Genomic DNA, 22242 nt, shown 5'->3' with positions numbered 1-22242 from the left:
TATTTATATATTTTAGTTTTGATTTGTCTGCCTACACTTTTGCCCCCCAAAAATGAAATAATATATTTCTTATTGTTGGCCTGCCCAACACAACATACGTGGCCCTTTTCGTTTGTACATGGTAATGAGAACGTAGGCCAATGATATAGACCAAGTTATTGTGGAACAACTTTACCCATTAGAACAGGGGTGCCCAACCTTTTTTGACCCAAGATCTACTTAAAAATTTGCCACCTAGCCGAGGGCTACCAGCCCAAAATTTACCGTAATAACCCATTCAATATGCACATGACCAACAGAAAATATGAATAGTCATTGTAAGGTCGGAATTACAAGAATGAAAACATTGCAACTTCTCATTTGGGACTCCACATTTATTGAACTCTGCCATACATACTGACAACACATTCATCCGACAGACAACTTGTGTGTGTCTGTCAATGACAAGTGGTTTTTTGTTGTGCTCTCAGCACTTTGTATTGACCTGTACTTTTCTTGAATTGTACCCATTCTGCAAATTGTAATATTACATTTTTCCATCAATCAAAAGTCAACAGTCACTGATGTTCAAAGTCTCTTTCTTTTTTTCTTTTTCTTTTTTACTTTTAGTTATTTTAATAATGTCAGTCTACCTTAGTGGGAACGCTGGCACTGGGAAGAGGAGGCTAGTTTCGCAAAGTCTGGGTTGTAGGCGCTGGTTGCAAGCCTCAGGCAGGCCACAAGGTGGTCATCTGTCATTGTGGTTCTGTACTTTGATTTGATGAACTTCATGTGAGAGAAAGCAGACTCACACAGGTAGGTTGATCCAAAAAAAGCTGTTATGTTCAAGGCACATCTCCTGAGGTTAGGATACTTTTCAGGCAGCAGTAGCTCCCAGAACTCTCCCTGCATCCCTTGTGTTGCCCTGGATTTAATCTCGATGTCATTTTGAAGTGTGAGGATCTCATTCTCCACAGAAGGGCTGTCCAGGTGAAACACTGAGGCTATTTTAGATGTGATGGCATCGATATCCACAGTTCCAAAAGGAAAACCCATGTAGCTGGCAACAGGTTCAATTGTTGAAAAGTCTGTGAAGCGCCTCTCAAACTCTGTCACAATCTTTTGAAGTTGCTCCACATAACATGTATAATTGAGCAGTGCAGTGTCCTCCTCCTCCTCTTCTCTCCTCCTCTCTCATCCTCCTCCCTCCTCTCTCCTCCTCCTCCTCTTCTCTCCTCCTCCTCCTCTGTCCTCCTCTGTCCTCCTCCTCCTCTTCTTCCCTCCTCTCTCCTGCTCCTCCTCCTCTTCTTCCTCCTCCTCCTCTCCCCGACGTTGAACTGCTGCTTGCATGTGTGGAAAGTTGCGCAGGTCACTGCCTTGCAGTCTTCTTGTCCACAGCTTGAGCTTGGTTTTAAACACGTTCACTGAGCTGATCATGTTAATTATGCATTTATCCTTGCCTTGCAGCTCTAAATTCAGCTCATTCAGCAGGCCAGTGAGATCGGTTAGGAATGCCAAATCCAAAAGCCATTTGTTCTCTAGCTGTGTATATTCAACATGTTTACCAAGCTTGAGAAACTATTTTATTTCAGGCAGCAATTCGCTGAATCTCGCTAGAAATGTACCTCTGCTCAGCCACCTTACATCTGTTGCAGCAGCAGGTCTGTGTGCTCTGCTCCGGTCTCCTCCAGGTGTGCACGAAACAACCTCCTCTGTAGGCTCCTTGCCCTAACGGAGCATACAATCTTCATAGCGATATCCATCACTTCCTTCATATTTAGAACTTTCCCACACAGCGCTTGTTGGTGAATGATGCAATGGTAATTAAGGAAGTCCGGAAAATCGTCGCTTTTTTTGCACAGTCCAATGAAACCATTTCTCCAACCATAGCAGGTGCCCCATCGGTTGTAATGGAGATGAGTTTATGCAGGGGCAGTTTGCTCTGCTGAACGAATTCCATGAACGCCTGAAAGATATCTTCACCTCTAGTGTGGCCCTTAAGTGGCAATATGGTGAGAAGCTCTTCTTTTGCGCTCATGTTTTCAAATGCCATTCTAATGAAAATACATAGCTGTGCCACATCTACCATGTCGGTGGATTCATCGAACTGCAGGGAATAACACTCACAATTGTCAATGTCCTTTTTGAGTTGCTCCTGGACATCTCCTGACATTTCCTCACAGCGCCGGGTCACAGTATTACGTGACAGCTGAAGGTCTTTGACGGCATTCATAATATCCTGCTTGTTTTTGAAGTCATCAAACAGTGAATCAGCAGCAGCAGTAAACGCCTCTTTTACTAACTCCCCGTCTTTGAAGGATTTCTTTTTTTTTGCGAGAACGTGGCTAACACGATATGACGCTATTGTAGCCGCCTTTGCCTTTGTTGTTCGTAGGACTGATTTTTTGGGGAAGGCTGGGTCAATCTTCTTTTGGTGCATTGAAGAATAATGCCGCTCCAAGTTGCACCTTTTGGGGAGGGCCACCGTCGCATTGCATAGCAGACAGATCGATTTATCTTTGAAATAAATAAAGAATAACTCCTCCCCCACTCCGTGTGAAAATTATATGTTTTGGGTCGTTTCGGTTGTTGTGCCATTATTGTCGCTTGTCTCAAATCACTTTTTTTCTACACCAGTTTTAATGCATCAAAACATCCGCCAGCATGATGGGCGTAACTCCACCTGTTGACTTGATTGACGGTTCATTGACCATTGACAGCTTCCAATTATAATTTATTCACGTTCAGCAAGCTGAAAACACCACCTCCGCTGTTTTCGACCAATCGTTTAATTTTATGTTTAATTTATTCACGTGCAGAACAGATGTACAAGCGAACAACCTGACTGATGCAATGCATAATGCACTTGTAGAGAGGTTGTATATCTGCTATATATCGGTAGCACTGTATTATGGAGGGCTCAAGCTATCCAGCTCGCTTTTTTTTTCTTTTTCCCAAAATCATCTCGCGGTCGACTGGCAATCCTCAAGCGGGCTACCGGTCGACCGCGGTCGACTGGTTGGGCACCCCTGCATTAGAATATTAAGACATCCAATGCACTACATTTCTGGTGTGAAATGGCACGAGGGATCCCCACAAAATGACCACCCCAAAAACCGACAGATGTGGCGTTTTGTGGGCTTTGAGCACCTGTCCCCTCAGTTCTCTCTGCACGGCCCTGCAGTAATATATATGTTACGGATCTCACAGTAGGTTCTGGGGGTTCTGGGCACTGTAGGTTCATTCATAGTCCATATTTAGGTGACTTTTTTTAGGCGCCAACAAAACCACCGTTCTTCACCAGAACGGTGGTTTTGGTGGCACCGCTCATAGTCCATCACCATGCTCATATCTCCTACCCTCCAAATTCATCCATTGTTTCCCTCTGCTTTCTCTCTACCGCATATCTGCCTCTATTCCATTCTGTTCATTTTCTGTTCCTTTCCTATTATATTTATGTCGCTGTCTCTATTATTTCATTCCTTTATTCTGTCATTCTCCCTCTGCTCTGTTTCGGGAGTTTGTTTGTTTTTCCGTCTGGAGCTCAGCTCGCAAAACCACCACAGAGCAAAGCCACACCGAGCACTGCTGTCGACCCCTGTGTCCTCCTGGCCGTGACGTGTGTGGGTGGAAGGGGTGGGGGGCAGAGGAACAGGGAGGCGGGGGAACGGGGGGAGCTACGGGAGGCAGTTTAGGAATAGTGCGTTTGCGTTGTACTGGCTATACTGCGAGCCTGGGAACCCCGCCTCCCCGTTCCTCTGTCCCCACACACACTCATCTCTAATTACAGAGATCCGATATCCAATAATATGCAGCAGGGTCAAATCGGCCGATACCGATATATTACATTAATAGATATTATATTTATATTGAGGTCATTGCTGAAATATCAGTCAATACCGACGGAAAATATCGGTGAAAATCGGTTCAATACCAATAATGCTTTTATTAAATATCGGCCGATATATCAATATCAATATGCGAGTTGGACCTAGACAAGCCTGACAATAAAGTGTCTGACAACAATACCAAGTAATGAATGTAAGAAACAACAACGTACCTTTTTATTTTGCTACCTTTATTGAATACAACAATATATCATATGTTATGACATTGTATGGTGAGTTTAATAGAACCTACTTAAGTTTAAAGTTTAAATAACCTATTCAGAGGCTTCTTTTCCCTGTGAAAAGAGTAATATACTTTTAGACCACATTCAACATTCATCTTTAGTTAAATCTAAGCAATGCTAATCAACATGTTGTGACATTAGTAGACTATTGCTTGATGCACATACCTTGCCGGCGGCATGGTGGCTTTTAGCTCTCATCTTGTTGACCTGGGCTTCAGCCATGTTGGTGCGCTCCTCGGCCTGCTCCAGCTCATGCTGGATCTTCCTGCACTTGGACAGATGCACGTTGGCCGCTTCCTCCTGGAATACTAACTGGTCATAGTTAGCTTCCGACCCTGGATAGCCCATCTCCCAGGCTCTGGACTATTCTCTCAGGGTACCTCTTGTCCTATGTATATAGCTCCCAGCCTTATATATAAGGATTATTTATTATATGTTTCATGGCTGTTTTGTTTGTACATTATGTTTGTGTATAGTTTCATGTTACAAAGTGGACCACAATGGAAACAAGCGAAGGCTTTTTTGTGTCTACGTCCATTTGGCGTTTTTTTAAATGATGTCATTTTCTGTAATTTCCTTAAACTGCCAATAAAGTATTCTATCTATCTATCTATAATGTGACAGAGACAGGCGCATAAACGTGGAAAAAAAAGTTCTCAGTCGCCACGACGGATTTCAGTCATTTGGATTCCATAGAAGCCATGCAGTGTCTTCTGTGAAAGCATGCTGTGCACTGAAAATAGCAGGTCTGCAAGCTCACGACACGTCAAGCTCGTAGATCGACTATTTACGGTCATTAGCTATGTTAAGTTGAAAGAGTATTTGATGTGATCAAACTAGGAATAGGATACAAGTTTAGAAGCATCTTCCATTGACATGAATTGCCTCATAAAATGTCATAAAAGCAAAGAGGTTTAATGCCGCAAAATAAAAATAAAATGCTGGTATGGTTCCTTCCTACAAAAACACATCCTGAGGCAAGATTTTCATATAATTCAAAATGGCGGGTGATCTAGAGGTCAGAGGTCAAAAGTAAGAGCACGAAACTTGTTCGGCATGAGGAGACGCATATGTGTATCGATGGTTCATTGCCGACGGTCAAACGGTTCATGAGCTATGCGTGGTCAAAGTTTGCATTTTCAATTGAGTGCTATAGCGCCACCCTTTGGCCAATGGTTGTGGTCTTCGCATCCTCACCGTTTGGCATGGCCCTCTACCATATTTCCATATTTTCTCCAGGTGCAGCTGTATTAATTAATGTTGTCGACTACAACTTTTGTCGACTACCTTTTTCACTGACAAAAACTAAATACAAAAACTAACTATTTTGACAACAAATAAAAACTATAGACACAAATGTTATGGGGTACTATTGTATAAGAGATCCAGTAGAAGTAATAAGACATTTTATGCATGGGCGTGGCGTCTCCCTGTGGCGTCTCCCTCCGAAAAAATAATCTACAAGCCCACAACGCGTCACATCAGGCCACGCTGTGAGCTTGTAGATCGGCTATTTTCAGCACAATGGCACGTATAAGTTGATTAAAATCTTATGATATTTAACTAGACTAAAACTAAAACCTTTCAGATGACTAAAATGTGACTAAAACTAAATAGAATTGTATTCAAAATACTGTGACTAAAACTATCAAAATGTGCTGAAACCTATGTTTTTCCTGACCATATAGCCTACTTTACCTAAATCTGTGTTTTTATTTATGTATGTATGTATGTATGTATTTATTTCTGATCTGTCTGTCTGTCTGTCTGTCTGTCTGTCTGTCTGTCTGTCTGTCTGGAAACAAGCCCCCAGGGCTTTTATGTAATATCCTTTTAGATAATGGTTTTAGATTATTATTTTAGATTATTTTATAACTGTACCTCTGTCCTTTCTTTCACAAACTGTTAATAAAGTATTCAATCCGTCCGTCCAGTTACACACCTCCTCCACCAGGGGGCGAAAGGCAGAGCCTTTGCATTGAGCAAACGGACTGGAGGTTCCATTGCTGCGCATGCGCTCGAAACACGTTGATCCGGAAACGGAAGAAAGTGCGTGTTGTTGTTGCTGTTAGCACCTTAGAGTATAAGGTTAGCACTGCAGCATGGAGGACCTCCATGGAGGTTGTTAGCCTTTAACTCTATGGTTTTTTTTCATCGTGGTGTGAAATATTTTTTCAGAGTGGTGCTAAAAACAACGTCTCATAATGGACGTCAAAACGTGTCAAATGGAGTCTGTACGGCTGAAGATACATGAACACATGACGTCGGTGGGAGAGGACATATTGTGTGTTTTGGACAAACAGCAGCAGAGTGGTGGTGCTGATGTTTGTTGTGTGAAGCTTGATGTCAGAGTGTTTGTGTTGGAGCGCCTCAGTTTGGCTGCTCAGGTCATGTGCAACCTCTTCCAGACAGAGATGGAGACACTAGAAACTCTGCTGGAGAAACCAAACAAAGTGCTGGACATTGATGTTGATATGGACATCGATCTACACATTGCAGGTATGTGTGTTACACACACACACACACACACACACACACACACACACACACACACACACACACACACACACACACACACACCACCACCAAACTACATACTGCAGGTTAGTAAATTCTGAACAACACCAGCTTAGCTACAGGTAGCATTAAGCCAGCTGAACTGAACTACATTTCCCAGTAACTGTGTGTGTGTGTGTGTGTGTGTGTGTGTGTGTGTGTGTGTGTGTGTGTGTGTGTGTGTGTGTGTGTGTGTGTGTGTGTGTGCGTGGGCCTAATATTGCCTATCATTTTGTTATTAAACCCCTCTGGCATCTCTTTTTTTAAATAAATCATAAGTGGTATGGCCGACTTGGTACTGTAGCTTAGGAGATATTGCTAATGTTATTTTAAAGGCTTAAACCAGCTTAAAAATGCATCTATCAGGAAAAGAGACATTGAGAGAGCTGTACAACAGAATGCCAACTATTAGGGGACTAACTATATTAGGGCATTTGAACATTGATGCCTGTCAGTCACACTGTCACAATGTGGAGACATCTGGTCTCTGTTCTGTGCTCACCGTTTCCATGTGAAACCTGAGATCTACATGATTCTCACTAGCAGCTGGGTTTACATTTTTATCATTGCTGCCGGGCAGAGAAACCTTGTATCTCCATAATTCAGAAGGAGCGAGTGCATTCTCCCACACCGGCGATCAGACGCGGCACTGCCAGGGGGAGGGGCGGCACCTGCCCGGGAAGGTGGGGAGATTAGTGGAGTTCCGCGGCAGTGTTGGTTCGTTTTGTGGCAGACGCCGCAACTGCCTACAACAGCCGCGGCTCCCAATATGCGTTGCCAGTTAAAAATCACCCGTGTTTTCCCTGTGAGGTTAGGGTTATGGTTTGGGTGTCAGCGTCGCTGGTTAAAACTCACCCGTGGCTCCAGAAACAGCCGTGTATTCCTTGTGAGGTTAGGGTCTTGGGTTGGGTGTCACACTGCTAGGGGGCTTGAGCACCTGCCCTTTTGCAGAAAGTGCCCTTTCTCTAAAAAACTTTCCTTTTTTCCCTTAGTTTAATATCATAAATATATTAGTCTTTTTATCTTTTTATGAAAGTTATTAATATCACATCAAATTCCTTATTCAATTATTTATTGTATTCCTTTATTCCAGACCAGTGTGTGGAGTCCAGTCTGCAGGTGAAGATCAGTTCTCCAGCCACGACTGTTTCTATTAAACAGGAACCTGAAGACCACCTTAAACAGGAACCTGAATACCACCTTAAACAGGAACCTGAAGACAAACAGGAACCTGAAGACCACCTGGCTCTCAGTAAGTTTAAATTACTCTGTCTTTATTTGTTTTATTGGTGAAAGTGGGTAGTACTGAGAGTGTAAAGATGAACCGATATGACCCTGTTATCGATTTTAGCATTAACAATGTGACTACATTGATGGTATTATAAATGGGACGACGGTTCGGCAGTAAAAGTATGAATGGGTTCACTGAAGCTTTGCAGTTAATTCTACTTCAGTATTAACTAACCTGCTGAAGAAGACTCACTGACCTAATATTCAGCTTGTCTCACATCTTCTATGAGAACACTACAATGTAAACAAAAGGCCATACAGCACAGCTCCAGTGATGTAAATAGGTTTTCAATGTAATGGGTAATGGGTAATTTCAATGCACAGGTGGTAATTCAAATGAGTCCCAAAAAAAATCACACCTGTGTGAAGTGAGTGGTGCAACTTCGTGAGGGGGTTCGCGGGGGGGGGGGGGGGGGGGGGGGGTTCCAGACCCCCAGGAATGTGCCCAGGGGGGCGGTTCCGGCGTACCGCGCCGCGTCCGAAACGGTTGAGAAATGACCGTGTGGCTGTCCCTCTACTGTACCCTCTACTGTACTGTACTGTCACTGTAATGTATTGGCACCCCCGAAAGCATCATATATACAGTTAATACGTGCGTGTGTGTTTGTGTGTGCGTTAGGTTGCGCACAGATGGTGAAAAACAACCATGCTATTTTTGTGCTCATACCCAGACACCCAGACACACACATAGCTCCGTAATAGTAGGGTCACAGACTAAGATTCTGTGACCATCCTCTGGGAAGGATGGTTTGATGATTGATTTGACCTCTATGGACCCTTTATAAAAGATTTTGCCCCCAGGTCCCTCGCAAAAATCCCGGCATTTTTTGTTAGAGGGCCAAATTCAAAATGGCGTCTGGCGCCATAGCCAAAAATGAACTTTTGATCTAGATGACCTAGAATCATGTATGAAGACACTTTTCCATACAAGTCAACCATGAGGATTCCAAATCTGACCCAATTTTAATCATAAGACCTCGTTTTGGCCCCAAAATTCAAGATGGCCGCCATCCAGTAGAGTGAAAACATTACTTTTGAATAGGAAAGCAAACTATTTGGGGGCTGTAATTTTTACAGACACAAAACACATGTGTCAGAGCATTCTGTGTCACTGGTTTCTGAATCATCAGATTCAGATCACTCCACCCTCCTCTGTGCATCATCATCATCATCCTCCTCCTCATCCTCCTCCTCTCAATTTCCTCGTCCTCTGCCCTGTTGCAAGTATCACAAAACGCATGCCCTTTGCCTTTTTACTGGGAGATCATCCTGTGTACGTGTACGTCCTCATCACTCTGATCAAGGCAGAGAACCCAGTACCATGACATCATGTCCTTTCTTGGTCCTTTCCATACACAGTGTGTGATGATGAGTGCATTTTCTGGCAGCGGCATCAGCCGCGGAACACCCGTGGCAGGAGGTACAGTAGTTTTTCTCGGCGGCATCAGTCCAACACTACCCCAAACCCTAAATCTAACCCTAACCGAAAGCATGACGCAACGCATGCATCAGCCGCAGAACACCCGCGGCAGGCGACAGTGTTTCTCTGCGGCATCAGTCCGACACTCTACCCCAAACCCTTACCCTAACCCTATCCGCAAGCACGACGCAACGCATGTTGGACCAACACACTGCCACGGAAGCGAGCGGCAGTTGAGTGTCATAATCCCAGTTTCCCCGGCCCTTTTCCTGGCAGCGCCAAAGCCCCTTTTCCTGGCAGCGCGGCGTGGAGCGGCGCCCACGAGATGGAGCGGCAGTAGAGTGACATAATCCCCCGGCAGATGCCTCCCCTCCCCCAGCAGCGCCGCGTCTCATTGCCGTAGAAGGCACTCACTGCTTCTGACAAGGGGAGTGAGCTAGGAGATATACTTGTCGCGGGAGGAGTCATTGCTGAGGGATCTGTTGATTGTGCGCTGAAAGGCAAGCATTATAAGAGGGGCTGCGTTGCTTGAGGCTGATGTATGAGGCACTTATGAGTCAGCTGGCCAAGGACAGGCTGATATCCAACCTAACAGAGGAGACGAGAGAATCTTGATATTCTGAGGAATACAAGTCTCTCCCAGGAAACCCTTGCTGCTGCCCATGCAGCACTGGAGGATGATGCAGATCTCAAGAATCTCATCAGCAACCTTTTCTCCCAATCAGGTCAGTGAGATGGCAGACTACTGGAGGGACTTCCTGTCCATGACAGCTAATGCAGAATGTGCATGCAGTCCATATCTACAACTGGGAAGAGTATGTCAGCTCTCTGCATGCTATGCAGCCGTGGATGCTAGCATACAACAACAATAAGTATTGGAGGTGGCTGCCTGACTTCTGGGATGATGCTGACAGCTCTTCCTGCAACCCATACAAGTGGTTGGACTATGTCCACAAGGTGTAATCCATCATCCTTGCCCGCCATTGTGATGCTCACAATATCATCTGTGTGAATGACCCATACGATGCAGCATACTCAACTAAAGATGATGAGCGAGACCTGCGTGTACAGGGTAAGGCACATGTTACCAACACGTACATGAAATTGAATGACACCTTCCCCTCTGCTAAGGCATTCAAATGAGTCAGTAACAATGAGTGGTTGCAAAAATGAATATGCAGCTACCTCACAGAATGTGAATGCAGCGATTGTCAACTCTATGCTGTTGGCCCACATTGCATCGACTTGTCAACACAACAACCAATGGTAGACTACAGCATTGAGCAGTCTGAAGCTGACACCATCCTTTTCACTGTTTATGCAGGCTGTAATGCCAACTCAGGCTTCTATGGCAAAGGAAAATCATCAGTGTATGACAAGGTGGTAAAGAGCTCTATGGCACAGCAGCAGCTCTCACAGTGTGGAGATAGCCTTGACCTTGAGAAGGAGGTAGAACAATAGTTATTTGCATATACGGGACAGGTAATCTATGGAGACAAGACGCCTGTGCTGCCAAGTAGAAGAGAATGAAGAAAAAATAATGAATCTGTCTCCCTCCAGATGGAGATAGCCTACGCCAACACTGCCTCTACACCAACTACTTGGCGTATCTAGTGCTCCACCCCACACTGAAGCACCACCCCTCACCACTCGGACAGATTGGGAGTGGTGGGTGGTCGCTGTTCTCCTGTCTGCCACATGCGGCCTGCTCTCCCAACACACCTACCTGCACCAGTTGAAGAAGACGAGGAAGTTGAGAGTGAGGAGGAGGAGGATAAGGAGGAGGATGATGCACAGAGGAGGAGGGTGGAGTCATTTGAATCCGATGATTCAGAAACCAGTGACACAGAATGCTATCTGACACGTTTTTTGTGTCTGTAAAAATTACAACCCCCAAATAGATTGCCTTCCTATACAAAAGTAATGTTTGGATAATAATGGATGGCGGCCATCTTGAATTCCGGGGGCCAAAACGAGGTCTTATGATTAAAAGGGTGTCAAATTTGGAATCCTCATGGTTGACTTGTATGGAAAAGTGTCTTCATACATGATTCTAGGTCTACTAGATCAAAAGTTCATTTTTGGCTATGGCGCCGGACGCCATTTTGAATTTGGCCCTCTAGCAAAAAATGCCGGGATTTTTGCGAGGGACCTGGGGGCTAAATCTTTTATAAAGGGTCCATAGAGGTCAAATCAATCATCAAACCATCCTTCCCAGAGGATGGTCACAGAATCTTAGTCTATAAGGGAGTGGTTGCACCACTCAAAAATAATAATAATAAAACATTTTGTATTAAAAAGAAATATATATAAAAATATCAAATAGGTAGGTAGGTAGGTAGGTAGGTACTTTATTCATCCCCGAGGGGAAATTAAGGTGTTACAGCAACTCTCATAGAGACATCAATAAAAAACACATTATAGTAATAGAAAACATCTAAAATAGGCATCTAAGCATAGTCAACCTACAATATTAAAAAATGACAATTGACAGACCAAACACTACTAAAGAGTCCGATGGCTTGCATCCCACATCCCTCATCCTAAACAACCTGATCAGCCTGATCAAGCCAACCAGATGTGGAGTTGTACAGTCTTATTGCTGTAGGCAGAAACTATCTCCTATAGCGCTCCTTCTTGCAACTTAGGTGTTTCAGTCTGTTGCTAAAGGAGCTTTTCTGCCCTTTCACAGTGTCATGTAGGGGGTGGGAGGGATTGTCCATGATGGCCAGGAGTTTAGTCTTCATCCTGCTTTTGGCCACCTCCTCCACAGTATTCAAGGTGGTACCAAGGACAGATCCAGCTTTCTTGATAAGCCTATTCAGCCTCCTGCTGTCGCCTTCCTTGATATTACCCCCCCAACATACCACCGCATACAGCACTGCGCTGGCCACCACTGATTGGTAGAACATGTTCAGCAGAGTCCTACACACACCAAAGGAGCTGAGCCTCCTCAGGAAGTAAAGCCGGCTCTGGCCCTTCTTGTATAAGACATCTGTGTTCCCAGTCCAGTCCAGTTTGTTGTCCAATTGCACGCCCAGATATTTGTAGCTCTGGACCACCTCCACATCCTCTCCCTCAATGGAAACAGGAGACAGGGGGGGAGCCCCCTTCCTCCTAAAATCCACCACGATCTCCTTTGTTTTGGCAATGTTGAGTAACAGGTGGTTCTGTTTACACCACTGAACAAAGCTGTTAACCAGTCCTCTGTACTCCATCTCTTGGCCTCCACTGACACGTGCCACAATAGCAGAATCATCTGCATACTTCTGCAAATGGCAAGTAGCTGTATTGTGCCTGAAATCTGAGGTGTAGAGACTAAAGAGGAAGGGAGCCAGAACTGTCCCCTGGGGGGCGCCAATGTTACTCACCACCCAGTCTGACACACATCCTTGCAGCCGCACAAACTGTGGCCTGTTGGTCAGATAGTCTGTGATCCAGGAGACAATGGGAGAGTCCACCTGCATCCTCAGCAGCTTATCGGCAAGTAGTAAGGGCTGTATGGTGTTGAAAGCACTGGAGAAGTCAAAAAACATGACCCTCACAGTGCTGCCCGGCTCATCTACAAGGGAGTATGCTCTGTGTAGCAGGTAGATGATGGCATCTTCCACACCAATGTCTGCCTCGTAGGCAAACTGCAAGGGGTCTAAGAATGTCTTCACCAGGGGCCTCATGTGTGCTAGCACCAGTCTTTCCATGGTCTTCATTATGTGGGATGTCAAGGCCACCGGTCTAAAGTCATTCAGAACACTGGGGTTCTTCTTCTTTGGCACTGGTACCAGGCAAGATGTTTTCCACAATGATGGGACCGTTTCTAGACGGAGGCTCAGGTTAAAAACATGCTGGAGTACACCACACAGCTGGTCTGCACAGACTTTGAGGACCCTCGGGCTCACACCATCAGGGCCTGCAGCTTTCCTGGTTTGGAGTTTCCCCAGCTGTCTCTTCACCTGAGCAGTAGTGATGAAGATGGGGGTGGAGGGGGGGCCGTTGTGTGTATCAGTGGTGTTAACAGTGGGGGAGGGGGGGTGATCTGGCAGCTGAAAAGAGCAAGAGGAGGAGGAGCTAGGGGGAGGAGTGGAAGGAGGAGGAGAGCATGATGGAGAGCTGATGGTGGAACTAGGAGGATGAGCCCCTGGGTCAAATCTGTTGAAAAACTGGTTTAACTCATTAGCCCTATCCAGGTCTCCAGCCACCTGCTGATTTTTTGCCTGCTTTTGGCCGACGATCTTCCTCACGCTGCTCCATACCTCTCTTGTGTTGTTGTCCTGCAGGCTATTCTCCAACTTCCGCCGGTAGGAGTCCCTGCCCTCCTTCAGCCTCTTTTTGAGCTCCTTCTGCACTCGCTTCAGTTCTTCCTTGTTACCTGACCTGAAAGCTCTCTTCTTTTCATTGAGGAGGTTCTTTAGGTCACCTGTAATCCAATCATTGCCGTAGAAGGCACTCACTGCTTCTGACAAGGGGAGTGAGCTAGGAGATATACTTGTCGCGGGAGGAGTCATTGCTGAGGGATCTGTTGATTGTGCGCTGAAAGGCAAGCATTATAAGAGGGGCTGCGTTGCTTGAGGCTGATGTATGAGGCACTTATGAGTCAGCTGGCCAAGGACAGGCTGATATCCAACCTAACAGAGGAGACGAGAGAATCTTGATATTCTGAGGAATACAAGTCTCTCCCAGGAAACCCTTGCTGCTGCCCATGCAGCACTGGAGGATGATGCAGATCTCAAGAATCTCATCAGCAACCTTTTCTCCCAATCAGGTCAGTGAGATGGCAGACTACTGGAGGGACTTCCTGTCCATGACAGCTAATGCAGAATGTGCATGCAGTCCATATCTACAACTGGGAAGAGTATGTCAGCTCTCTGCGTGCTATGCAGCCGTGGATGCTAGCATACAACAACAATAAGTATTGGAGGTGGCTGCCTGACTTCTGGGATGATGCTGACAGCTCTTCCTGCAACCCATACAAGTGGTTGGACTATGTCCACAAGGTGTAATCCATCATCCTTGCCCGCCATTGTGATGCTCACAATATCATCTGTGTGAATGACCCATACGATGCAGCATACTCAACTAAAGATGATGAGCGAGACCTGCGTGTACAGGGTAAGGCACATGTTACCAACACGTACATGAAATTGAATGACACCTTCCCCTCTGCTAAGGCATTCAAATGAGTCAGTAACAATGAGTGGTTGCAAAAATGAATATGCAGCTACCTCACAGAATGTGAATGCAGCGATTGTCAACTCTATGCTGTTGGCCCACATTGCATCGACTTGTCAACACAACAACCAATGGTAGACTACAGCATTGAGCAGTCTGAAGCTGACACCATCCTTTTCACTGTTTATGCAGGCTGTAATGCCAACTCAGGCTTCTATGGCAAAGGAAAATCATCAGTGTATGACAAGGTGGTAAAGAGCTCTATGGCACAGCAGCAGCTCTCACAGTGTGGAGATAGCCTTGACCTTGAGAAGGAGGTAGAACAATAGTTATTTGCATATACGGGACAGGTAATCTATGGAGACAAGACGCCTGTGCTGCCAAGTAGAAGAGAATGAAGAAAAAATAATGAATCTGTCTCCCTCCAGATGGAGATAGCCTACGCCAACACTGCCTCTACACCAACTACTTGGCGTATCTAGTGCTCCACCCCACACTGAAGCACCACCCCTCACCACTCGGACAGATTGGGAGTGGTGGGTGGTCGCTGTTCTCCTGTCTGCCACATGCGGCCTGCTCTCCCAACACACCTACCTGCACCAGTTGAAGAAGACGAGGAAGTTGAGAGTGAGGAGGAGGAGGATAAGGAGGAGGATGATGCACAGAGGAGGAGGGTGGAGTCATTTGAATCCGATGATTCAGAAACCAGTGACACAGAATGCTATCTGACACGTTTTTTGTGTCTGTAAAAATTACAACCCCCAAATAGATTGCCTTCCTATACAAAAGTAATGTTTGGATAATAATGGATGGCGGCCATCTTGAATTCCGGGGGCCAAAACGAGGTCTTATGATTAAAAGGGTGTCAAATTTGGAATCCTCATGGTTGACTTGTATGGAAAAGTGTCTTCATACATGATTCTAGGTCTACTAGATCAAAAGTTCATTTTTGGCTATGGCGCCGGACGCCATTTTGAATTTGGCCCTCTAGCAAAAAATGCCGGGATTTTTGCGAGGGACCTGGGGGCTAAATCTTTTATAAAGGGTCCATAGAGGTCAAATCAATCATCAAACCATCCTTCCCAGAGGATGGTCACAGAATCTTAGTCTATAAGGGAGTGGTTGCACCACTCAAAAATAATAATAATAAAACATTTTTTATTAAAAATAAATATATATAAAAATATCAAATAGGCCTATACAGTATATGTTTTTATGTAGGCTAGTAGTATTAGCAAGCACAACTCAGTAAGAAATACTAATAGTGGGCAACAGTGGATTTAACATAGCTTAATATACCAACCACAAGTTGTTTGCAGTTGCAATTATTGTACTTAGCCGAAATGCAAATAGGCTTGCCATTGTGGATGTAAAATAATTTCTTTGGAAAAGTGGAACTTAGAAGTCACTTGAGTCCCTGTCTACAGGGAAGAATGGCCTGCCCTACACAGTACACACGCATACACACAAGATAAGAGACAAAAGAGAAGCGTTTATACAGCTGCCATTAATAGTGCCGTTGATTGCCAAGTCAAGTCAAGTCAGGGACCAGGGTCAGGGTCAACAAGGCTCGTTAACCAGCTGACTCATATTTGCGTTGAAAGCGCATCCACCGAGCTCAAAGCTGGAGTGAGAAGCGAGCGGAGCAACACACTAAATCGGTCGTGGATTTATTTTGGCCGGTCAATTTGAGATGAAAAGGTTAGTGCTAGCAGACCTGTATATGTATAACGATCAATATTATTCCAGAGTGGTTCCAAGAAATACGTTTAAGACGATCGAGGGCTCATCATGTCGTGTCTCTCTCTGTGTGTGTGTGTGTGTGTGTGTGTGTGTGTATAGTGTATAGTGTATAGTGTCATTATATAGATATGTTCTAGTCACGGTCTTAGCTTACGCATGTTTCGCGATAAATGCATTTTTTTTACATATGTGATGTATTCCCATGCTTTTTGTTCTTGCCTATTGTAAGTCGCTCTGGATTAAGAGCGTCTGCTAAATGCCTAAATTGTAAATTGTGTGTGGGGGGGGGGGGGGGGGGGGGGGTGACCGAAAGAGTGCTAGACTTCCACGTAGAACAGTGTGTGACCGAGAGAGTGCCATAGTCTTCAGTGCAGCCACGATAAAGTTGCGTCCTGTGGACACAGAGGTTGTTGGTGTATAGAGCGTCGCAGTCCAGCCCCCTACCATGGACCAGGAAATGAATCCCAATGCATTTCAAAAAGTATTTATTTAAAGACGGTTACGCCGCGGACAAAGCCAACTCGAGTCGTGACAACTCATGACAACACAAACAATATTTTGGACCAAACAAAGAAGAAAAACCACAAAAAAAGTGTTGTAACCTGCAGAGCACAGGCAGTGCACCATCAAAGTTCAATTTAGGAAAATGTGGCCAAAGAGTAATCTGTTGATACTATTTCCAGCCACTACTCTGCACTGAGGTACAAGATTCAAACCTTTTATAGAGTCTCTTTGTATTTTTCCTAGTCTTTCTGCACATTCCTGTGTGTAAAGAGGAGGTTCCACCTGAAGAGGAGAGGAGCTCCAGTCTGGTCCAGGAGGAACCACAACCTCCACAGATTAAAGATGAACAAGAGGAGCTACTTCAAAGACCAGAAGAGGCTGGTGGGTCAATGACTGTTTTCAAATGTTTTCAAATACGCAATAAAAATACTGCTTAAATAAATACTTTTACATTTTGAAATACATTTTGAGTAGGGCTGTCAAATGATTAAACATTTTAACCAGATTAATCTCAGTTTAAAAATAGATTAATCACGATTAATCAGCATTTAAACTTTGTCCAAGATTATGGCATGTTTTACAAGCTCACGATACCACACATGTTGAGCACCTTGTAGTGTTACTTTTTGACTTTTTTTCAATATACATTTTATTTTCACCTGATGTTTACATACTATAGATAGATCTTTATTGCCATTGCTTGCACGAAACAATGAAAGTTGAGCTTCACCACTGGCATACAAATAAAAACACTGTAATAAATGATTCACAAAGTGCAATAGTGCTAGTGCAACATAATAGTGCAGTGTAATAATAATAGAGTTCAGCAATGCAAAGTTCAATGCATAGTCCAAGTCCAGTACAGTACACTTATAGTACTATAGAGGAGGGTCAGGGAGGGATGGGGGAAGCGGGGGGGCAAGTTGTTCATTCATCAGCCTGACAGCCTGTGGGTAGAGGCTGTTGGTCAGTCTTTTGGTTCTGGACCAGATAGATCGGTATCTCCTACCAGAGGGCAGACGTTGGATAAGATGGTGTGCTGGGTGGAACTGGTCCTGTAGGATGTTATTTGTACGGCGTAGGCAGTGGGAGGTGAAGACTGTGGAGATCTCTGGGAGACTGGTCCCAATGATCCTCCCTGCAGCCTTGACCACTCTGTGGAGGGCCTCCTACTCTGCCTACAGCTACATCTTACACACACACACATGCCAGGGAGGATTGATTGATTGATTGAAATATTTATTATCAGTTTGCAGAATTACAGTACATTTCAAGCACAAACTCAATACAAAGGCTGTTAACTGTGAGTGGACGACCCAATTAAGCGTTACACTTGTTTACAATAGGGTCCACCATGTTCAATTCATCAAAACATTTAGAGACGTACAAATAGACACTTCTATATAGACAAAGAACAGAACAGGAATTCATCATAATGGAGGTAAAAAGGGAAAATAAACATATACAGTGAGGATATACTGTGTCTGTCCGTCCAAGCACGGAAATAGTGTTTGTTGACTGTGTCACTGTTGCGCAGCCTCACACACGCACGTGCGCGCCAGGGAGGGTGGCTTGTACAGTACAGTACTACAGCACGAGTACAGTACTGCGCCACTCTGTCCAGACGGGTCTGATTTAAAAAAAAACGTAAAACATTCTGATTCATAATATAAATAAATGTTGTCGTAGTTTATAACACAACCTTATTATTAAAGTTGTTACTAATGTCACCTTCATTCCAGACCAGTGTGTGGAGTCCAGTCTGCAAGTGAAGATCAGTTCTGCAGCCACGACTTTTTCTATTAAACAGGAACCTGAAGACCACCTTAACCAGGAACCTGAAGACCACCTTAAACAGGAACCTGAAGACCACCTGGACCTCAGTAAGTTTAAATCACTCTGTCTTTATTTGTTTTTTTGGGGAAAGTGGGTCGGTACTGAGAGTGTAAAGATGAACCGATATGAATCGGTTATCGATTTTAGCATTAACAATGTGAATGTGTTGATGCATTGACCCCTGCTTTGATCAAAATGTATTATGAATGGGACGACAGTTTGGCAGTAAAAGTATTAATGGCTTCACATAAGCTTTGCAGTTAAATCTACTTCAGTAACAGTAAGACGCCTGAGGGCGAGAAGCGACCTCAGGTCACGTGCACGCATCCGCCTGGGTGACAGCAGACTGCTGGGTGAGCGCTGGCGCTTTGGAATAGGGTGTCAGTTCAACATATCTGCCTGGGTGACAGCAGACTGCTGGGCGAGCGCTGGCGCTTTGGCATGGGGGTTAAGATCTTAATTTTCAGGCCTGTTAAGAACCCGTGTAGAGTTTAAATGGACAGGTATCAGTCAAAAGGGAGACATCGAAGAGGAAGGATGGATGGGGAAGGATCAACACATGGCATGTCACAGGTCAGCTCCATATATGGAGATCTAAGGGTTTGAGGTTTGAGGTCAGATGTAGAGTTGCTGGCCAATATTGATGACATCAGGGATCTCCATATACAGGTATGGGCTTAATATTGATGAAATCAGGGATCTCCATCCCTGATGATGTCACGTGATGTCATGTGCTCCATCCCTGATGTCACGTGCTCCATCCCTGATGATGTCACGTGATGTTGCACGCTCTCCCACCCCTACCACCATATATGGTGCCGACACACCAACTGACGGGAAATGTGCGATTCCATAGTTAACAACTAACCTGCTGGAGAAGACATTCAACTCGTCTCAAATCTTCTATGAGAACGCTATAATGTAAACAAACGGCCATACAGCACAGAGCGCAGTCAGCGCACCATCAATGTTCAATTTTGGAAAATGTGGCCAAAGAGTATTCTGTTGATTCTCTCTTTGTATTTTTTCTTAGTCTTTCTGCACGTTCCTGTGTGTAAAGAGGAGGTTCCACCTGAAGAGGAGAGGAGCTCCAGTCTGGTCCAGGAGGAAGCACAACCTCCACAGATTAAAGATGAACAAGAGGAGCTACTTCAAAGACAAGAAGAGGCTGGTGGGTCAATGACTGTTGACATTTTTCAAAAAAATACTGCTTAAAGAAATACTTTTTGAGTAGGGCTGTCAAATGATTAAACATTTTAATCGGATGCATCTTAGTTTAAAATGTATTAATCACGATTAATCAGCATTCAAACTATGTCCAATATTTTACCATGTTTTACAAGCTCACGATGCCACACGTTTTGAGCAGCTTGTAGATTGGCTATTTGTATTACTTTTTGACTTTTCTTTCCCTTTTACAAATTCAATATACAATTTATTTTCAGCTGATGTTCACATCAGGATGGGGATAATTATTTTAGCACTCGAACAACTAGTGACTGCTCCTTTATACTGAACAAGACAATAGACTTGGTAAAGTTTGATTTGAATATGTATTATAATGAAAGGTCTTTCTACTGGTGATTTCCACAGAGCACCACAAGGAGAGGTCTACAGTATCTAGAGAGATGGCCTCCAAAAGACATTCAACATTGTCAGGGGAACAGCCAGAGATGGACCAGAGACATGGACTGTTTGATGCAAGGATGCAACCTGTAGTAAAATTGTACAAGATAGGTATGTAGTGTTTTATTTACTGTGGTTTAAACCTGTAGTAAAGTTGAATACAATTTACAATTTAGGCATTTAGCAGACACTCTTAATCCAGAGTAATGTACAGTAAGCAAGAACAAAACATGGTAATACATCAAATACATGAATACAAATCAAGAATCATACGTAAGCTAAGAACCTAACAGTGGAATATGTATATAATTAAACTGTGTATACACTATGTGCAATGTCTACATAAAATGCTATCTAAGTTACGTAAATTGAGCCTTTGCATAGGCCTGTAAGGTCGTCGAGGCTAGGGCAAGTGCTAATGCAAGTGCTACGGACTACGATGGAGTCTGAAGTGGTGGCTACGGCGGAAGATTGGGAGTGAGTCAGGAGTTCTGATTGCAATGGGAAGTGCATTCCATAGTTTGTTTGTTTTTTTATTTTTAGATATTTGTTGGGGCTTTTCTGCCTCTATTGATAGATTTACTGTAGGTAGACAGAAAACAGGGAGAGAGATGGGCAGAAAAGACAACAACTAACCAACTTGTTTGTCGGGATCGGGACTTGAACCTGCGACATATTGTCATGCTGGATTACCAGCCAAGGTGCCTGGACCGCTAAGCCAGCCCAGGCCCATTCCATAGTTTTGGAGCCATAAGGGAGAACGACAAACGGCAGTCCTGCCCCCTTTCATGACGATGCCAGGCCCAGGAAATGAATCCCAATGCATTTTTCCCATAGAGCCAACTCTTGTCGTGACAAATCATGACAACACACACAATATTTTGGACCAAACAAATAATTACAAAGAAGAAAAACAACAAAGTGTTGTATTAAAACCTGCCGTTTTTTTAATTCTTTGTTTGGCCCGAAAAATTGTGTTTCTTGTCATGATTTGTCACGACAAGAGTTGGCTTTGTCCGCGGCGTAAACGTCTTTAAATAAATACTTTCTGAAAAGTCTATGAGGAAAATGAACGGGGATTTATTTTCCGGGTCTCTCGAGGGGGCGGGACTGCGACGCTCAATACTATTGCAGCGCCATATCAACATCATTCAAAACGAGGCGTTTAAGTGTAAATGACAAATATGCTACAATTGATAATATGCCGTCTCGTTCTTACAACTTTGTTGCATTACCTCAAACGACAGTCATGACCGAACTGAAGAAATTCTGACGACAGTGTCGCTCTGCCGAAAGACAGTCCACAGCGTGTCTCATCACAACGCACTGTGAGCTTGCTTGTAGGTCAGATACTTTCAGCGAGCAACGCCGCCATAAGGCAAAATATAAATGCTTGAAGTGTAAAGCCAATTGTATCCTTTGCACCAAAAATAGACGCTCTACAAGGTAATCTGGTTGTCCTTCTTTTTGAATACTTTGCAGGGCCTTTGCTCCTAGACCATAAGGGTCGTAACACATTGTATTTCTTTGTAGACTTTCTGCACGTCACTGTGTGTAAAGAGGAGGTTCCACCTGAAGAGGAGAGGATCTCCAGTCTGGTCCAGGAGGAACCACACGCTCCAGAGATTAAAGATGAACAAGTGGAGCTACTTCAAAGACAAGAGGCTGGTGGATCAGCGTTGACATTACTAGCAGTGAAAAGTGAAGATGATGAAAACAGAGAGACAGAGCCTGTAGCCGGCACCTCAACTGTAGACATGAAAACACAAGCTTATGTAGAGGACTGTGGAACATCACAACCAACTAGTGACAACCAGCTCCTCTCTTCACACTGTTCTGAATCTGACACTGAAGACAGTGATGAGTGGGAGGAGACTAGGGGAGATCAGTCAGCTTTAAACACACTGATATCACAAAACACACAAAATGTGGGAGGACAGCACAATCTGTCCCAGGATCTGAACTCATCGAAACAAACTGACTCCAAGAG

At 44.3% G+C, this 22242-nt stretch overlaps 2 protein-coding genes across 2 annotated transcripts in view; both read left to right on the top strand.

Annotated features, from left to right (window-relative positions):
• Positions 1–22242, top strand: part of LOC306919402 (uncharacterized protein) — a gene marked incomplete at its 3' end in the record, with an annotated part of 342672 nt that overhangs the window by 165239 nt on the left and 155191 nt on the right. The gene's annotated exons all lie outside the window — the stretch shown is intronic.
• Positions 1–22242, top strand: part of LOC306919360 (uncharacterized protein) — a gene marked incomplete at its 3' end in the record, with an annotated part of 157127 nt that overhangs the window by 132008 nt on the left and 2877 nt on the right. Inside the window, exons 3-6 of the mRNA XM_079532154.1 lie at positions 18533–18673; positions 19660–19797; positions 20220–20363; positions 21786–22242. The exon at positions 21786–22242 is cut by the window's right edge and continues 449 nt beyond it. Of these exons, the coding sequence (XP_079388280.1) occupies positions 20255–20363; positions 21786–22242 (566 nt within the window). The 5' untranslated portion in view covers positions 18533–18673; positions 19660–19797; positions 20220–20254. The remainder of the gene's footprint in view (positions 1–18532; positions 18674–19659; positions 19798–20219; positions 20364–21785) is intronic.

The sequence above is a fragment of the Electrona antarctica genome, assembly GCF_951216825.1.
Source record: "Electrona antarctica genome assembly, contig: scaffold_25, whole genome shotgun sequence".
Lineage (NCBI taxonomy): Eukaryota > Metazoa > Chordata > Actinopteri > Myctophiformes > Myctophidae > Electrona > Electrona antarctica.
This window is presented reverse-complemented; position numbering and strand designations above follow the sequence as displayed.